At 34.1% G+C, this 16,571-nt stretch overlaps 2 protein-coding genes and 1 pseudogene across 4 annotated transcripts; 1 reads left to right on the forward strand and 2 right to left on the reverse strand.

Annotated features, from left to right (window-relative positions):
- The first annotated feature begins 4,798 nt into the window (after positions 1-4,798).
- Positions 4,799-5,224, forward strand: LOC143537789 (bZIP transcription factor 44 pseudogene; annotated as a pseudogene).
- Positions 5,225-6,574: 1,350 nt separating this feature from the next.
- On the reverse strand, positions 6,575-8,702 carry LOC143537776 (peroxidase 9-like). The gene is made up of 4 exons (XM_077031474.1): positions 8,148-8,702; positions 7,529-7,720; positions 7,275-7,440; positions 6,575-7,180 (listed from the first exon to the last, which is right to left on the reverse strand). The coding sequence occupies exons 1-4, from the start codon at positions 8,421-8,423 to the stop codon at positions 6,768-6,770; spliced, it is 1,047 nt and encodes a 348-aa protein (XP_076887589.1). The 5' UTR covers positions 8,424-8,702; the 3' UTR covers positions 6,575-6,767.
- A 4,520-nt stretch (positions 8,703-13,222) lies between these two features.
- LOC143537775 (BEL1-like homeodomain protein 11) lies at positions 13,223-16,246 on the reverse strand. 3 transcript variants are annotated; one of them, XM_077031472.1, is made up of 5 exons: positions 16,064-16,246; positions 14,423-15,188; positions 13,964-14,331; positions 13,814-13,874; positions 13,223-13,512 (listed from the first exon to the last, which is right to left on the reverse strand). In XM_077031472.1, exons 2-5 carry the CDS (start codon positions 15,095-15,097, stop codon positions 13,246-13,248), a joined length of 1,371 nt encoding a protein of 456 aa, XP_076887587.1. In that variant the 5' UTR covers positions 15,098-15,188; positions 16,064-16,246; the 3' UTR covers positions 13,223-13,245. The 3 variants fall into 3 exon arrangements, with proteins under 3 accessions (XP_076887587.1, XP_076887588.1, XP_076887586.1); XM_077031473.1 differs by lacking the exon at positions 16,064-16,246 and adding an exon at positions 15,935-15,997; XM_077031471.1 differs by lacking the exon at positions 16,064-16,246 and adding an exon at positions 15,717-15,875.
- Between the last annotated feature and the right edge of the window lie 325 nt (positions 16,247-16,571).

The following is a 16,571-nucleotide window of genomic DNA, read 5'->3' on the forward strand; positions in this document are numbered from 1 at the left end:
ATACCAAAATGCTATGTGGCAATTTAAAGAGATTTGATGAAAAATATTTTAATGAAAAGAAAAAAAAAATATGACAATTTAAGAGATTTGAAGAAAAGTATAAGGAGATGTTGCTTGAAAATTCACTATTTTATTATATAGGTAGATTTTTTCCGTATAGAATAACGCCAAACCCCCACCCCCTCCCCCACCCCCACACACAAATTACGTATTTACTTAACCACACACCTTTTTGTGCAACCTTAGCTTTTAATCTGGAATTTGAAAGTATATATCACAAATATTTAACCACGCGAATTGAGTGTATGGGGATTCAAAAACCCAAAAACATTTAGAAACCTTATAAAAAATAAAAAATAAAAAATAAAAATAAAAAATTTCTAAACATGAATTATAATTAGAGTCGTTATATTACATCTTTGACAATGTAAACTAATATAACACTACCCACAATGCTAATACTTATTCTTTCCACAAACATATATAAATATTCAGCCGTCAGATCATATTTTTTTTCTTTAATTTTCCAACAATCAGATTTTACCTCCAATAACAAACACTCTATTTATAACCATACAAAAAAAAAGTTTTTTTTATTAAATGTGTCCACCATAACCCCCATTTGAATGGCGTTCATGACATGCAACTCCAACACGCAGTCGTAGCCCCTACACAAGACTTTTGCATTTGGCCATTTGCCCCCACCAGTGGGGTGCCAGCTAGAAACGGGCTGTTATTAGCCACTTCGTGTTGCGGTGAGTCTTAGTGTATTAAATTGTTCAGTTTTAGCATCGGCTTTAGGTTTCTTATCCAAACTCTTCCCGAATCCTTCTAACACTTACTAAGACTTCAATTTATGCTCCGGTCTTCCCGAGATATTATTTCATGCTCGTACAAGTTTCCAATTTAGCATCTTTAACAATCAATTATCTGAAGTACAAAAGCACGTATGAAGTATAAAGTTCTAACAATAAACAATTAAAATTAGCAAATAAGCGAACTTAAATATATACAAATTAACCAATTATCACACGCAGACTTAGCCCTACGTACGCAAGACTTTTGCATTTGGCCATTTGCCCCCACCAACGGGGTGCCAGCTAGAGACGAGCTGTTATTGGCCACTTCATGTTACGGTGAGTCTTAGTGTATTAAACTGTTTAGTTGCCTAGTTGGCATTGAGATTAATGGCTAGCAATTAACTTTATGCAAAGCTTTGTAGTGAAGGAAGTCATGTAGAACAAAAGGTCGATCAGGATGGGTGCCTTTACACGCGATTATTATGTTGGTAAGAGGGGACATATATGATTTCTATATATATGTAGATTTCCATAAAGATGGTTCCATATCAATTTGCACATGCCAAAATAACAACATGCATATTTCTCAATTTTACGTTTTTCCTTGTTAAAAGATAGATTTGAGTGATTGAGTTAAATAATTAGAACAACTTGATTTCTATGAAGGTGATTTTCCTTATTAGTGATCTTTAATATAAAATTTATTTATAACAACAAACTCTTTTAATGTAAATAAACATTTTAATCATCAAATGACACATGTAAAGACCCAACTCTTATAATAATCCATCTATTAGGTAATCTGATCGACCACATAGCTATAATACTTTAATCATCAATTTGTAGTTGACTGATAATTAAGAACACTTTACTCATCAAAACACCGACCCGTATGTATATACTATATACACATTAATCAAAGCCACCTAAACTTTTTTAAAATAATGTTAGAAACTGTCAAATTAGTGAGTCTTCCTTAGACGAGATATCAGTCGTTCATATAGATTTTAACGCTTCATTCATACTAACTAGCTCACCCGGGAACAAAATCAAGGATTTTAATATAAATTCTTTTATATGAATTGAAACTGAGTTTATTTTGAAGCACATATTTAGTGCCCTTTAATGGACCCTTAATCATCACATTATTTATTAAACTATATTTGCGTTATACATCTCGTTTGTTCGAAATGATTTTTTTAAGTACAATTATTAATTTGTTGGTGTCGTTTAGTAGCACCATACGATAAGTTGATTAACTTCCACTGAAGTTAACATCATCTTTTTTAAAATATCGAATGTGCAAAATATTGATAATAATAGTTTTATGAGGCCCTTATTTTTCAAAGGATATTATGTTACGTGATAGATCTATCATTTTTAATTATGGTTGAGGTTTAAAAACCTCACATAAATGGTTACATGATAAACTCGTGTATTTTTAAGGTTTACAGAAGGGTTTACAATTTACAAGCTAGTTGTGTCAAAATGATGCTAAAAGACGTGATGCTTCAAAAAACGGTTAACAAAAGACCTTTTAAAAATAAAATTGATATTTAAGGGCAGATATATTTATGTCAAATTCTTTAATGTTTTATAGTAGGTAAATTTATGTAATATTTATTTTATATACTTGTCGAATCTACTATATATGTACTGTATTTCTCTATATTAATAATTTTGGATTTGATATATAATGAACACTACATAATTTACCTATTATATATAAGCTACTTGAAGTTGTAGCTGCGGAAGTTTCATCTATGAAAGTATATTACGATATAAAAAAAAAATCTGTATTTCGTTCTAAACATGTGTAGAAGTAGTTTACGATAAAAAGAAAAATAGAAAAAAAAACCTTGACTTTGAAGACGAGTCACTTTTCAATATATTTTATATCGCAGTTCTGAGAAAGAAACTAAGTATTGCAACGTCTAAAAATTATTAAAAAGAAGAAAAGAAAAAGAAAGGCTGTTGAAGAGAAGTTATAAAAAATCATTAAATGAAATATTATTAAAAATATAATGTGCTAAAGATGTATATTATTATTTATAGTATAAATTTTCATGTATTGTGTATAACTTAGAGCCTTCGTTGCGAGGCTTCTTTCCTAGTCACATCACCTCTTTGAAGCCCCTACGGCTACATTACTATACCGCTTCAAGAACTGGGGTGTTGCCTCTTGGGGCTTTCTTGTGGCAATGACACCGTCACCTATATCTTAATAATTTATTTATATAAAAAAAATAAAATGTAACTATATGGAACGAGTTTAATCATTACACGAGTTTTTTAATTGAGCATTTTCTACCTACGTAGTATGACAATGGCGGGGCATCTTGATTTCACCCACTATGCTTTCCACCATAATCAGTTTGTCACTAAACACCATATCATTTCTTGCATTCCAAAGACACCAAATTAACTCTAAACAAATCGCATGAAAAATCTTCGCTTTACGCTTTGAAAAATTAGTAAGTTTATACAAATAAAAAAATCACGAATGTTGAGAGCAAAGATGCTTGGAATCTTACACCATGACGAAACCGTCTGCCAAACCAGTTGTGCCACCCCGCAAGACACGAAAAGGTTTTCAACTGTCTTATCCATACCACCACAAATCAGACAAGAAACCAAACCAACAACAATGTTTCTCTTGACCAACAATGTCATTACCGGTATTCTCTCCAACTCAAGCTCCAATCCAATATTCTTACCTTTCTCAAGACCCAATTATTCCACAATGAAACCACTACAGATATCCTTAGAGCATTCACATTGTGATCTTTATATTCATAGTTTCTATATAATGTAGAGAATAAAACAAAGTTTAACCAACAACAATGTTTCTCTTGACCAACAATGTCATTACCGGTATTCTCTCCAACTCAAGCTCCAATCCAATATTCTTACCTTTCTCAAGACCCAATTATTCCACAATGAAACCACTACAGATATCCTTAGAGCATTCACATTGTGATCTTTATATTCATAGTTTCTATATAATGTAGAGAATAAAACAAAGCATCACTACGTTAGAATCTTTATATTTAACCGTTTATATTCAACTCTCTATATTTTGCTGTGAAAAGTGGTGAAACTTCCTTTAGTCCCGAGAGTAGTGTAAATTTATATTTTCTCGTATGTAAATTTTTTATATGTAATGTAAATTTACCCGTTTTTGTCCGAAAATTTTGAATCATCCTTACGTTTTTGATCAAGTTTTGCAACGAGTTAAAAAAAAATAATAAAGTAAGTACATAGATAAAAATGAAGGAAGACTATAAAAATAAATTATGATGTTATAATTGTTATTGTTAACATCCAAGATCCAACACTACTAAACTTGAGTTGCTTCTAGATCAATTTAATCAGAAACTACGCGTTCATCATCCTAATTTAATCTCATATACTTGATTGGTTTTTCATTCCAAAACAAAAACAAAAGGATTGATTGGTTTTTGTAGCACCACCAGTCGTCTCTTGTTTTGTTGTGTAAACAAACCACTCATTCATCACTCGCTTTTCCTTTTCCTTTTCCCCCAACTTTTCCCATTATTTTAATTCCATTCCCATCTATTTATTCACCCCTCTTCCTTCCCTCTAAAACCTCTTCCATTCCATTGTCATATTCATCAAATTAAATCAGCCATTCATTTAACTTCAATTTCATACTCCGTATCGGTTATGCATGTTTCCATATTATTATTAAGAGTTTAATGTCTCCTGTTCTCAGCGAAATCCTCCGGTCCGGCCTTACCATTAACTCGTCCCTTCGTCGCCGAACCCATCTCGTCCAATCTCTATCCGTCGTCTTTCTCTACTGGTTCTACGTCTTCTCATGAACTAGTTACCTTCATTCGCTTCATTTCGGTTTGTCTTATAACTCCTAAATTCTTAAATTAACTTTCTTTTACAACGTCAGCTATATTATAAAAAACTATCTAGTAAGAAACCAGACAGAACGATACATAAAAAAATATATATATATATTTGGTATGGCTACGTCAAGTGGTAGTTCGTCTCATATGCAAAACTCGGCATCCGAATCGGATTTGATGGATCAGAAGAAGCGGAAAAGGATGCAATCTAACCGCGAATCAGCACGGAAATCAAGGATGAGGAAACAAAAGCATCTGGATGATTTGACTGATCAAATCAACCAGATGAAGAAAAATAATATACAGATTCTGGTGGCTATTAACGTCACCACACCGCAGTTTTTTAAACTGGAAGCGGAGAACTCGGTTCTTAGAGCTCAGATGGTTGAGCTTAGCCAGAGGTTGGATTACCTTAATCAAATTGTTAATCTCATGAGTAATAATTGTACAACCACTCATTGCACCAATGATGCAACTGGGCTCTTTGAGTTTGATAATCCTTGGAACTTGGTGTATGCTGCTTCTGAGATGTTACAATATTAGGTTATGTTGTGCTTTGATTGGTTGTACTTTTAGGTTTGGTTAATGATGGTGGTTTAAGTTGGCTGTTTGTATGTTAAAATCAAGGATTGTATGCCTTGATTTTGTTTTTTTCTTGTTAAGTATTATTATGTCTTTTTCTTAATTATGATGTTGTAAAGTTATGTGGATGTCATCATATTGGAATAAAACTAATTAATTTTTATTATCTTTGTTGATTGGCTTCTTTTGTTAGTGACATAATATGGTGATTTGAATGGTTCATATATTGATAAGTATTGATGTAGTGTTTGAATGCATTGTATGTTTAGAATTAATGGATGATTGAGATAATTTGTGTTGCTTTTAAAAGTTTTTAAGACTTGTAAAATTTGTACCAAGGAATATAACATAACCATGTGTTCGGATGATTATTAATAGGCGTCTACGAATTCATCAATATAAAAAGCAAAGATTCGTCGCAAGAAGAGACCATGTGAAAATGTTCCGTTGACCGGGATATTAAGTTCTTCGCTTCAATGCACTCTGGACCTCTCGCTTCAATGCACGCTGGACCTCTGATGATTATGTATATGGTGATGCATGAATTGACAAATCTTATTGATGGTAAACACAAGGCTTAGGGGCTGTTTGTTTACGTCTGAATGAAACCATTCAGATGTAAACATCTGATTCATTCAAACTTTTGACTATTTGATTCAAACAGAAAATATCTGAATGATTAAAATTAGGCTGATTCATTCAGACATGTTGTTGATGCTGAATGGGACAGGTGCTCATTCAGATCTGAGTCATTCAGATCTGAATGAATCAAACAGCCCCTTAGCCTAGTGATGGTTACATAACAAGTCGGGTCAACTTAAAGATATTTTAACTTTGACATTAGATGTTAATTAATTATTTTAAACTGAATTCAAGCACTTTAGATTCACCATAAATTATGATTTAAGTAAGATATTTATTATTTATTGTAAATCGAAATGGATTCCCACTTTCCAAGTTTAAGATTTTATATATGATTATATAATCACATACATGTGAAGGAGCAGTGGGATGTTTCATGGTTGAAATTTTCTATTGTATTATTTTGCATCTTTGACTACAAATACTTTTAAAGGAATATGCTTACCTAGCCTGCCCATACATCACATGCAAACCCTTAATTTCCAATATGCAAAAGGTACTAACTTTAAATTAAATCAAATCAAATCAAATGTACAAGGAAAACATGTTCTTAGTTATGTCATTCAGTTGAAGTAAAGCAAAAAGGGTGCTAGAGCCTAAGATAAGAGCTAAATGTAATATTTGGGGATAATCATAGAAATTTCAAAAAATATTTGTTAAAATAATCTACACTAATTTCTTGAATATGTTTCATAATATTGTACTTTTAGGAGATGATTAAAGTTCGATGCGCCATTGATCACACTCATGATTTAAACGAACCGTATATCCGACCCGTTTTAAACAGAACATATAAATGTAGCAACTTAACCATTCACTAGAAACCTTACATGCATTAACTTAAGAAACTGTCTACTTATACTTAATTAACCATTCGACAATTCTTCCTAATTTCACCGTCATAACCAGTGAGGGGATTAATGTTTCCCATTTTAACCATTGATCTAGCAAACTGGTCGAAAAAAAGAGCATCATCCTCCGCGAACGCTTTCACTAGATACATAGTTTCCTCAACATTTCCAGACAGAAGCACTTGATCAGAAGTTAGAAGTCCTTTTCCCAACATAATAAGTTGAAAATATGTATTATCAAATCTTGCAGGTGATGCAAAATCTAGAGGAGAAATGTTGTTATCTCCACCAAATTGTGGACAAACGGTTTTTAACCCGTTGTAGTATGTAACCTCTAGAGTTGAATCTGGTTGATTGTTGCCATCTTGATTGTATAGCCTTTGCTTAAATGAAGTGCATCTTGCCATTCCTATGGTATGAGCTCCTGAAACAAAGTTCATTATTTTTATATGTTAGATTTACATATTTTTTTTTATTATTATTATTTTTTTTGTATATTATGTTAGTTTTTGACTAACCAGAAAGTGAGACCAAGTCAGCTTCATCAAGGCCTTGCTTCCGAAAAAGTGTGATAAGGTTTTCGATGGTGGAGTTTGGCGGTGGAAGGTTGTTGTTTGAGCCGCTGAGGCTTGCTTGTGTGGCGTCCTTTCGTCCTAATGGTAGTTCCCAGTTTGGTCCACCGCTCTATGACGATTTACATGCAAGTTTTGGTTAGTTTGGTATTATTTAGAACGCCTAGAAGTATAGAAAGATAAGAGGTTTGAATGCATACTAGAATCGTTGAACCGCGAGCAGAAAGTGCAAGAATGTCAGCACAAGAAACGGTCTCGGGGCATGTTTCTTCTAGCTTGGATTTGATCGCGTCGATCACTTCAAATCCTCTAATTGAATTACTATTAGGCCCCGAGTTCTTTTCGCTTGCAAATTCTTCGCTATCATCCAACAAGATAGAAGCATCACATCCCTAAGACATAAACAAACATACGAAATTAATTTGACATGGAGCTGATCCAAGAGTTACTGACTCCTATTTTAACCAACTAGACACTAAAAACACGACAAAAAGGGCCCAACATAAAATGGACATAACTTGGGCTTCAAGTGGAGTTCAGGGCCCACAATAAGTGGAAAGTGTGACAAACTTCATAAATGGTTTGGCCTAGCTGTCATACCCGAATTTCATTAATCCGGGATCCGAATTTCATTTATGTGTTTATTTATCGACAGTTTGTAATTATAAACATTTGGCAACACATGTCAGCTTAAAAATCCCTACCCTCATTTAATGTTTTAATCATAGATGTAATATGCCATTTTTTTTAAAAAGAATTTGTTTATCTTTTGTGAGTCTTAATGCATGCATGTATCATGAAACAAGATAATATAATTACCTGAACAAAGCAGTCATGAAAATGAAGCCTTAGTAAAGAAGCAGCCATTCTTGGCTCTTCAGCAATGACACTCTCAAGTACAGACATGACAATGTCATTAGCTTGAGGGCATGTGAAACTATAGAATTCCGGAGAAAGACCAAAATACCCTTGGCCGCCACCAAAAGGCCCATCTCCGCCTCCTCCAAAGTTAAATCCCGGAAAACCAAAGCATATACCGCAAGACGAGAGCAAAATTACCATTAACTTAAAAGTAGTGTAGAGAAAGGAACCCATTGATGACCCTAGTAGTGTTTACAAATTTTTTTTTTTGAACAAAATTGCATGATCATGAACAACTTTTAAAGAGTGAGATGCATACATACATACATCATGATACCCTTTTGGAAATGATCAATGAGTAGGTGTTTTTGGTGAAACCATGACGAGTTTTCGGGGCCATATACGATACAAGATCTTACCTAAGCTTAAAGTGAAATTGTGTTAGGTTGAATGAAACCAGTAAGAATGTGTTATGTACTTATACCAAGACAAGAGATTTAGACAGGACGAAAATAAAACGTTACGGTTTTTTTAACAAAATATTGAAAATTAGGTGTTGTAAGTTTCTATAGAGTGGTTTGGTTTTAGTTTTACCTGCTACACAATAAAAAGATGGATCTTAATATGTCATAGTTCTTTATATTTATAATTGATCAAATTTGGTCCGGTAACAAGTAAAAGTGAATAACATTTAAATAATATATATAGATATTTAAAAGTTGTATCCTAAAATGACATATTAAAGTTACTTTCATTACAAAAGAAACTACAAATTAAAGTTATATATTCTTAGCATATGATTTATTTATCTTTTTGTATTAGGTGCTGTTTGTTTTTGCAGACATAAACTGTCTGCAAGCTGATTTCATCTGTTTTCATGTCTGCAACTGAAGATGTGGTCTGAAGATCTGCAAGCTGAAAATATAAGACTGTTTGTTTTTATAAGCTGATACTGTCTGCATAACTGTCAAACTTATCTCACAAGATAGAAGTCATTTATTCAAGTTACATCTAGTTTTTAGTCTTTGCTTTCCATGCCGATTTGGTTTTGGTGGGTGGTGGAAGGTGGTGGTGGTGGATGGTGGTAGTGGCGGCGGACGGTGGGTAGTGGCGGTGGATGGTGGTGGTGGACAATGGGTGGTGGTGATGGATGGTTTTGGTTGGTGGTGGACTGTGGTGGTGATGGATGGTGGTGGTGGTGGGTGATGGATGGTGGTGGTGGCGGTGATGGATGGTGGTGGTGGTGGCGGTGATGGATGGTGGTGGTGATGGATGGTGGGTGGTGGACGGTGGTGGTGATGGATGGTGGTGGTGGTGGCGGACGGTGGTGGTGATGGATGGTGGGTGGTGGACGGTGGTGGTGATGGATGGTGGGTGGTGGACGGTGGTGGTGGCGGTGATGGATGGTGGTGGTGGTGGCGGTGATGGATGGTGGTGGTGGTGGGTGATGGATGGTGGTGGTGGCGGTGATGGATGGTGGTGGTGGTGGCGGACGGTGGTGGTGATGGATGGTGGGTGGTGGACGGTGGTGGTGATGGATGGTGGGTGGTGGACGGTGGTGGTGGCGGTGGATGGTGGTGGACGGTGGCGGCGGGGTACGGGGGTGGTGGTGGCGGCGTACGGTGGGTGGTGGTGTTGGCGGACGGTGGTAGGAGCAGTGGATGAGAGGGTGGCTGCAAAGGGAGAAGAGTAGGGTTTTTTTGTGAAGATGTTTTAAGCAAGATTTCCTTGCTTTTCTTTTAAGATGAAAGAAGATAACTTCAGATCTGTTTTAAGAAAAAAAACAAACAGTCTTCAAGGGTAATGTCTGCGCGCCTGCAGACATTAGCTCCCTTGAAGATGTTTGAAGAAAAAACAAACACCCCCTTAGTATGACTAGCTTTAGAAACCCGTGTATTACACGGGATAAATTAATATATAAGTTACAATGAATAATTTAATACAAAAAAAAGGATAATTAAGTCTCTTTATATTATGTAAAAAAATGCATTACAAATATAGTCGTTTTATATCATCAAAAATATTTGAGTTTTAAATCGATAATAGGTTGTTCTACCATTGGTATACGATAATGAAGCAATGCCACTAGAAGCAGCATTTATAACAACGAGACATTTCGATGTGAAAGATGTAGCTAAAGTCTTTCACGAAAATGTTAAACATTCCATACCCGACCATAGAAAAAAAACACCAGATTTTTCTTTTTGAACAACTTTCATGTTGTCCTTATACACATTGTTGTTCAACTATCACAATAGTCTTATAATAAATTTAAAAAATGAAAAATTTGTTTATGATTTTTAAGACTGAATATTTGTAAAAAAAATATTAAAAAAAATTATTATAGTTTTCTTCAATATGAAGATGTCTCAAAAAATTGAATATAAATGTACTCTTTAAACATGAACTTATACATTTCAATTTTAAAGAAAATATATTTATGACACGTAATTATTATATTAATTTTTTTTTATATTAAGTATGTTTAAAATTTAATTTATGACATTAACAATTCAATCAATAGAGATTGACCAAATAATACGTTATTTTCTTTTATTAGTATAGGTAGATTACTTTTTCCTTTGGTTTACAAGAAAATCGTAAAAATATAACGTTTTCATTTTAGAAGTTAAAAGGTAACGTGAATGACACCTTGTGTCAAACAAATAGGGAAATGTTTAAATGGTTCGAAGAAAATGCATATTAAATAATGAGCATTATTATCTATCTGCCTCATTAAATTACAATTGAGCAGCTATTTGTTTTTTCGTTCTTGACGTTAAATATTTAATGGCTATACGCCTATATATGGGATAAGGTAGTGTGGGGTGCATAATTTATGTTATTAAGTAATGTAATATATATATATATATATATATATATATATATATATATGTATGTATGTATGTATATATATAATCTATGGCCCATGATCAGGATTAGTTCGAATGTTTAATTAAAACTGTAATTTTTTTTTTCAAAACAATGTTTTGAGATATTACTGTTTAACTTAGTTTCGATTTTCTATTGTAAAATAAATATATCCTTGTCAAATTGACAAAAGCATCCAAAAATTGGCTCTCTATCCAGTAGACAAACTTAAATATGTTAATATGTTAGAATACGCTCGGGATGGTATCGGTACTGATCTTAAAAATCGAAAATATTTGATACCGGTATTTCGTGCAAATTCGGGAAATACTGGCACCATATCGAACTGTACCGGTACCGTGCCGATAAAAAAAACTCAAAACTTAGTACCGAATTCAGTACCGGTACCATTATTGAAAATGCCATTCCTAGGCTCAGCCCTCAAACTTCAAGCAAATAAAACTTGGGCTAGGTAGGGTGTTATGGGCCCGAAACCAACAAACAAAATGGACTTGACATGTTGAATACTTGGATAGTTGGATCATCTCGCGAACTGAACAACGATTTAGCCAAGCTATCATACCCAAATTCCTTCACTTAAGGCTCCGATTTCGTCACTCTACATTTTCCAACAATTTGATCAATTTTCAATTCTCTACTTTCTTTTAACCTAAAACACATAATTATTTCATGCATCTATTTATGAATTTTATCTCAAAAAATTATTAGTCTGTATAATTTTGTCAATTTATTAAGCCCATCATGTTTTGGATTCTTCATATAAAAAACCTCATGTAATGTTTTTGTCCTTCAAAATTTTAGTATAAAGAAATACCTACAACACTAAAAAGATAGGTCATTTGTCTTTGACCTCTACATATAGAGTTGCTCCAATTACTACATATATTTACTACATTGTGTTTTGACAAGTCAAATCGGCACGTTAGCCAGATTTTCAACACATGAAAACATGTTTAAACTTTAAACGAGTGAACTGCGGTTTTCGTCTATGTGGTTTGTCCGAATATGCGGTTTTAGTCAAGTAGTTTCAAATTTGCGATTTTCATCCATGTGGTTTCCTTTCGCTAGCAAATAAACCCGACTCTACTAACCCCGTTAAGTCTAGTCGAGAAACCCATCAGCGTGCCATTCACGTGAGAGACAATTTTATCCTCTTTTTCCCCAAAATACACCCCAACCCCTCACGTGAGGGTGCTTACAAATTAGAACAGATTTTTATTTGGGACAAAACTACCCCTCACGTAAGGGGCACATTGACGGGTTTAACGACCAGACTTAACGAGGGTAGCGGGATTGGGTTTAATTGCAAATGAAATGAAACCATAGGGACGAAAATCATAAATTTGAAACAATTGGACAAAAATCACATATTTAGACAAAACACAAGGACGAAAATCAGAGTTTACTCCTTTAAAGTTTAAAACTTATAAGGATTTTTCATACAATTGATCTTTAATATTTTTGGATAATTTTCAGTCTCATGAGGTTGACAATCTTGGTCAGAATCAATCTCACTATCATACAATGATTTGAATGACCTGAACTTCTGATCAAACTATGTTTGCCAATATAATATGAAAGCCTTGAAAAAACAGTTCAAATTTCAAGAAAGTGATGATCTTGTTAGGGAAAATAAAGAACCTATCTTTCCAGGAGAGGTCATAAATGTCATTAACTTTTCCATTTCAGACCCCTCATGGCCATTTTCATAAGCTTCCAAACTGAATAAATGTCTACAAGATTTCTATGTATAACTAATCATGCTAAAAAACAGCTAAATCTAGCAATGTCACATGCACCTACCCTTGTCTACAATGCAACAGCCTATATCAATTCAAATCCTTTACCAAAAAAGACACAAAGTAGCCTGCTAGCCTATCAAAATTGGACCTTTAAATCTTTAATGTCACACATGTTCTAAACAAAATAACAAGTTTTATAACTTTATTCATCCAATGAAGTCATAATAATATCCTTACTAGACTGATCTTTGATGAAAATATATACTATTAAGTTCTAAACAAAACACCACCTATATACACATCCCTATACACATACATACATACATGCATACATAACTGCTTCATCACAAATTCAAACAAAGATCAGAATAAGTGTGTTGTGTACACTTCTTTACTATAACTAAATTGCACCTTTTATATAGTTATACCACAAAATCAGATAACAACTGAGGCTCCACAAACCTGCTAACTTCCATCTGGTTGTAAAAATCAGGATTTGAGTCGCTAGATTGACCCGTATGTCCACCCATTTGACCCAAGTCTTTATCTTTATCTTCCGAAGAAGATGAATTGTTGTTTAATGCATGTTCTTGTGAATTGCCTTCTGCATCACCAAATTCTTCTTTATACATATCTTCAATCATCGGTTTCCATAACCGCACCCTCGCATTGATGAACCAATTTGCAATCTAACAAAAACATATACGAAATCGAAACATAAATCAAACTCATAATATGTAAATCAAGAATTCAGTATCATCCAAAATAGATATGAGACGGTACCAAAAATACCGATACCGAATACCGTACCGAATATATCGGTACCTGTTCGGCTTGGTATGAGTACCGATACCGATACTCATCACAAATGTTCGTCTCTATATGGCGTCCGTACCGTAGTGGGTACCGAATCAATTGGTACGGTACCGGTTCGGTATGGGTGCTCGGTACCAAACGTTCATCCCTAATAATTCCAAAATATGTAATTACCTGACCACGTGTGAGACCGGTTTGTTTCGCCAGCATGATTTTCTCTGAATCTTTCGGGTAACTGTAAAATATTAAGAATTTAACAACAAAATACAATAATATAACAAATCAAATGAGAAAACAATAAAACCGAGAATTATACGAACGTACGGGTTAAGAAAATGTTCAAAAAGCCAAGCACGAAGAATGGAAACCGAGCCTTCCGGCAACCCTCGTTGCGGCCTCCAAGAATGGCGTGTCCCACCAAAATGATGAAGGTTTCGTTGTTGTCTGAGCTGTTTTTCAACATTCCTTAAACGTGGTAAAACTCTGTCTGGTGTATCATCTTGTTCTCCTAGACTTTGAAGAGTCAGCTGAACTTGACTGTTAATCGCGTCCCTTAAGCACCGAAAATGGCGGGAAATCGTTTGTTGTGCGAGTGCTGTGTATGGCCTTGCAGACCCGCGTCCCGAAACCACATCTAATGCTGATTCAACCACTTGCAATTGTTGACAATATTCTCTATATTTTCTGTCTACCTATATGTCAAATAGTCATATTTTCGTATTAGTATATAACAGTCATAATTCAATAATTCATAATGTAATATTCAATAAATACAATATTTACCTCATCTAACAACGAAAATAACTTCGCGACCTTGTTCTGTAGATCTTGTTTCTCGGAAGCCGAAAGTTCAAGAGGGGTAAATTTGGAATCTTTTTCATCAACATGAAGGTTATGCATATTATTATTATGCCTATTCATCTTTAGCTGAGTCAACGCGTCACGAAGATTAGCGACTTCCTCGAGTAGTTCTTGTGACGGTTTAAGATATTTTGATTCCAAGATTCTACCGATAATCCCGTATGAACCATCATAGGTGTCGGAAACCAAGCATTGACCATTGGTCAAAGCTCCATTTTTTGGAGTATTAACCAGATTGAATGATATGTATTGAGTGTTTTCCACTTTGTTGGTTTGAGAATCCAAATAATTGTATTGGAAAGCAGGCAAATCCATGGAAGATGATGGTAGTTGCATTCCTAAACTAAGTGACAATTCTTGATAATTCAATTTATGTTCTTCGTCTAAGTTGTCACGGTCTTCAACCCGTGAAAGAATTTGAGGGTTTGGTTGCATATTACCGGATAAAAGCTCCAAGAACGAGGTGTCGGTTAATGATTGGTTTTGATACATCATATCAACCGGATGGCCCGATTCTTGATACGAGTCGCTTGAAATATAAGAATTTGGAAATACATCTCGTTGATGATTACTCGAAGTGGAATAATAAGTGGCCATCTTAATTCCTGAACAAACAGTAACTATCAACTGGATTTAGATAGGCCGGCTGATGATATACTGATAATCCTCGTGAAAGCAGATACGGTACCTAATTCAACAAGACACATAAAATTTTTTTGTTAATTTAGGTTTTAACTAGTCTAAACGTCATAACTGGAAACACATGGCATGAAACACACAAACTAATAACAATCTGTTGCTTTCAAAACACAAAAATCTTGAGAATTTTAAAATAGACATATCATCGAACACTTACCGTGCATAAAAACCAAAACAGAAAAACAAAACAAAGCTTCTTAATTTAGGTTTTAACTATTCTAAATGTCAAAACTGGAAACACATGGCATGAAATACACAAACTAATAACAATCTACAACTTTCAAAACACAAAAAATCTTGAAAATTTCACTCAGGCATATCATCAAACACTTACCGTGCATACAAAATTATTATTTAAAAAAAAACAGAACCAAGCTTGTTAATTTAGGTTTTAACTATTCTAAATATCACAACCAGAAACACATTGCATGAGAAAAACCCAAAATAACAACAATCAGCAACTTTCAAAACACAAAAATCTTGAAAATTTCATTCAGGCATATCGTCGAACACTTACTGTGCATAAAAAACCAGACGAGTTTTACAAAAAGTAAGTCCACTGTGTGTGTGTATGTGAAAGAAGGGGTGTAAATTAGAACAAGAGATGAAGACAGAAACAAAGCAGGTGCGAGGAAATCTTCCTAAAAGTGGGACAAAAGATGGATATGAACAAAGAACAAAACACGACGACTTAATAAAGAAATGGATTAAAAAAAGAAATCCACACAACCAAACCTCATTATTATTGAACAATGAGCAACACCCACAATTAAACAAAGATTAAACAACGCAATTACTGGATGACAAGCAAACAAAAATAATAATAATATTATAGATATAAATTATAATTAATCAAACACCCACCAAATTCTCACGTGTGGACAAAAGGCAAGATTTTGAATGATTTGAGTAAGAAAGCGTGGGAATTGAAATGGGTTTTAGTTGAATTGAGTGTTTGTTTAGTAAGTAAATAAATAAAGAAAGAAGATTGCTTGAAATTTGGAGATTGTGAAGGGTAACAACCAGCTGGTAGGAGTAGAAGTAGAAGTAGAAGTAGAAGTAGAAGTAGAAGTTGAATATAACACACACCTTGGATTAATAATATTATTGTGTTGATGAAGAAAATGAAATAAAAATTAATACACACACGTTGGGTTTCATTTTATTCATATTGCCGGCAACAAACACCACTTCTGCTTCAGATTCATTTTCCACCGTTGGTTTAGTTTTCTTATTGTATAGTATATAGTATTATCAGGGGTCGAGATGTCGTACAGTAATGCCTTAACGTACGATAGGAATGCGAGACGTTCAAAGGCAAAAAACAAGGCAAAAATACTAAAACGCTCAGCCAAACATTAAACGCTCATAA

The sequence above is a fragment of the Bidens hawaiensis genome, unplaced genomic scaffold (assembly GCF_021521415.1).
Source record: "Bidens hawaiensis isolate Kalapana, Puna unplaced genomic scaffold, B.hawaiensis_p1.1 tig00011343_1, whole genome shotgun sequence".
Lineage (NCBI taxonomy): Eukaryota > Viridiplantae > Streptophyta > Magnoliopsida > Asterales > Asteraceae > Bidens > Bidens hawaiensis.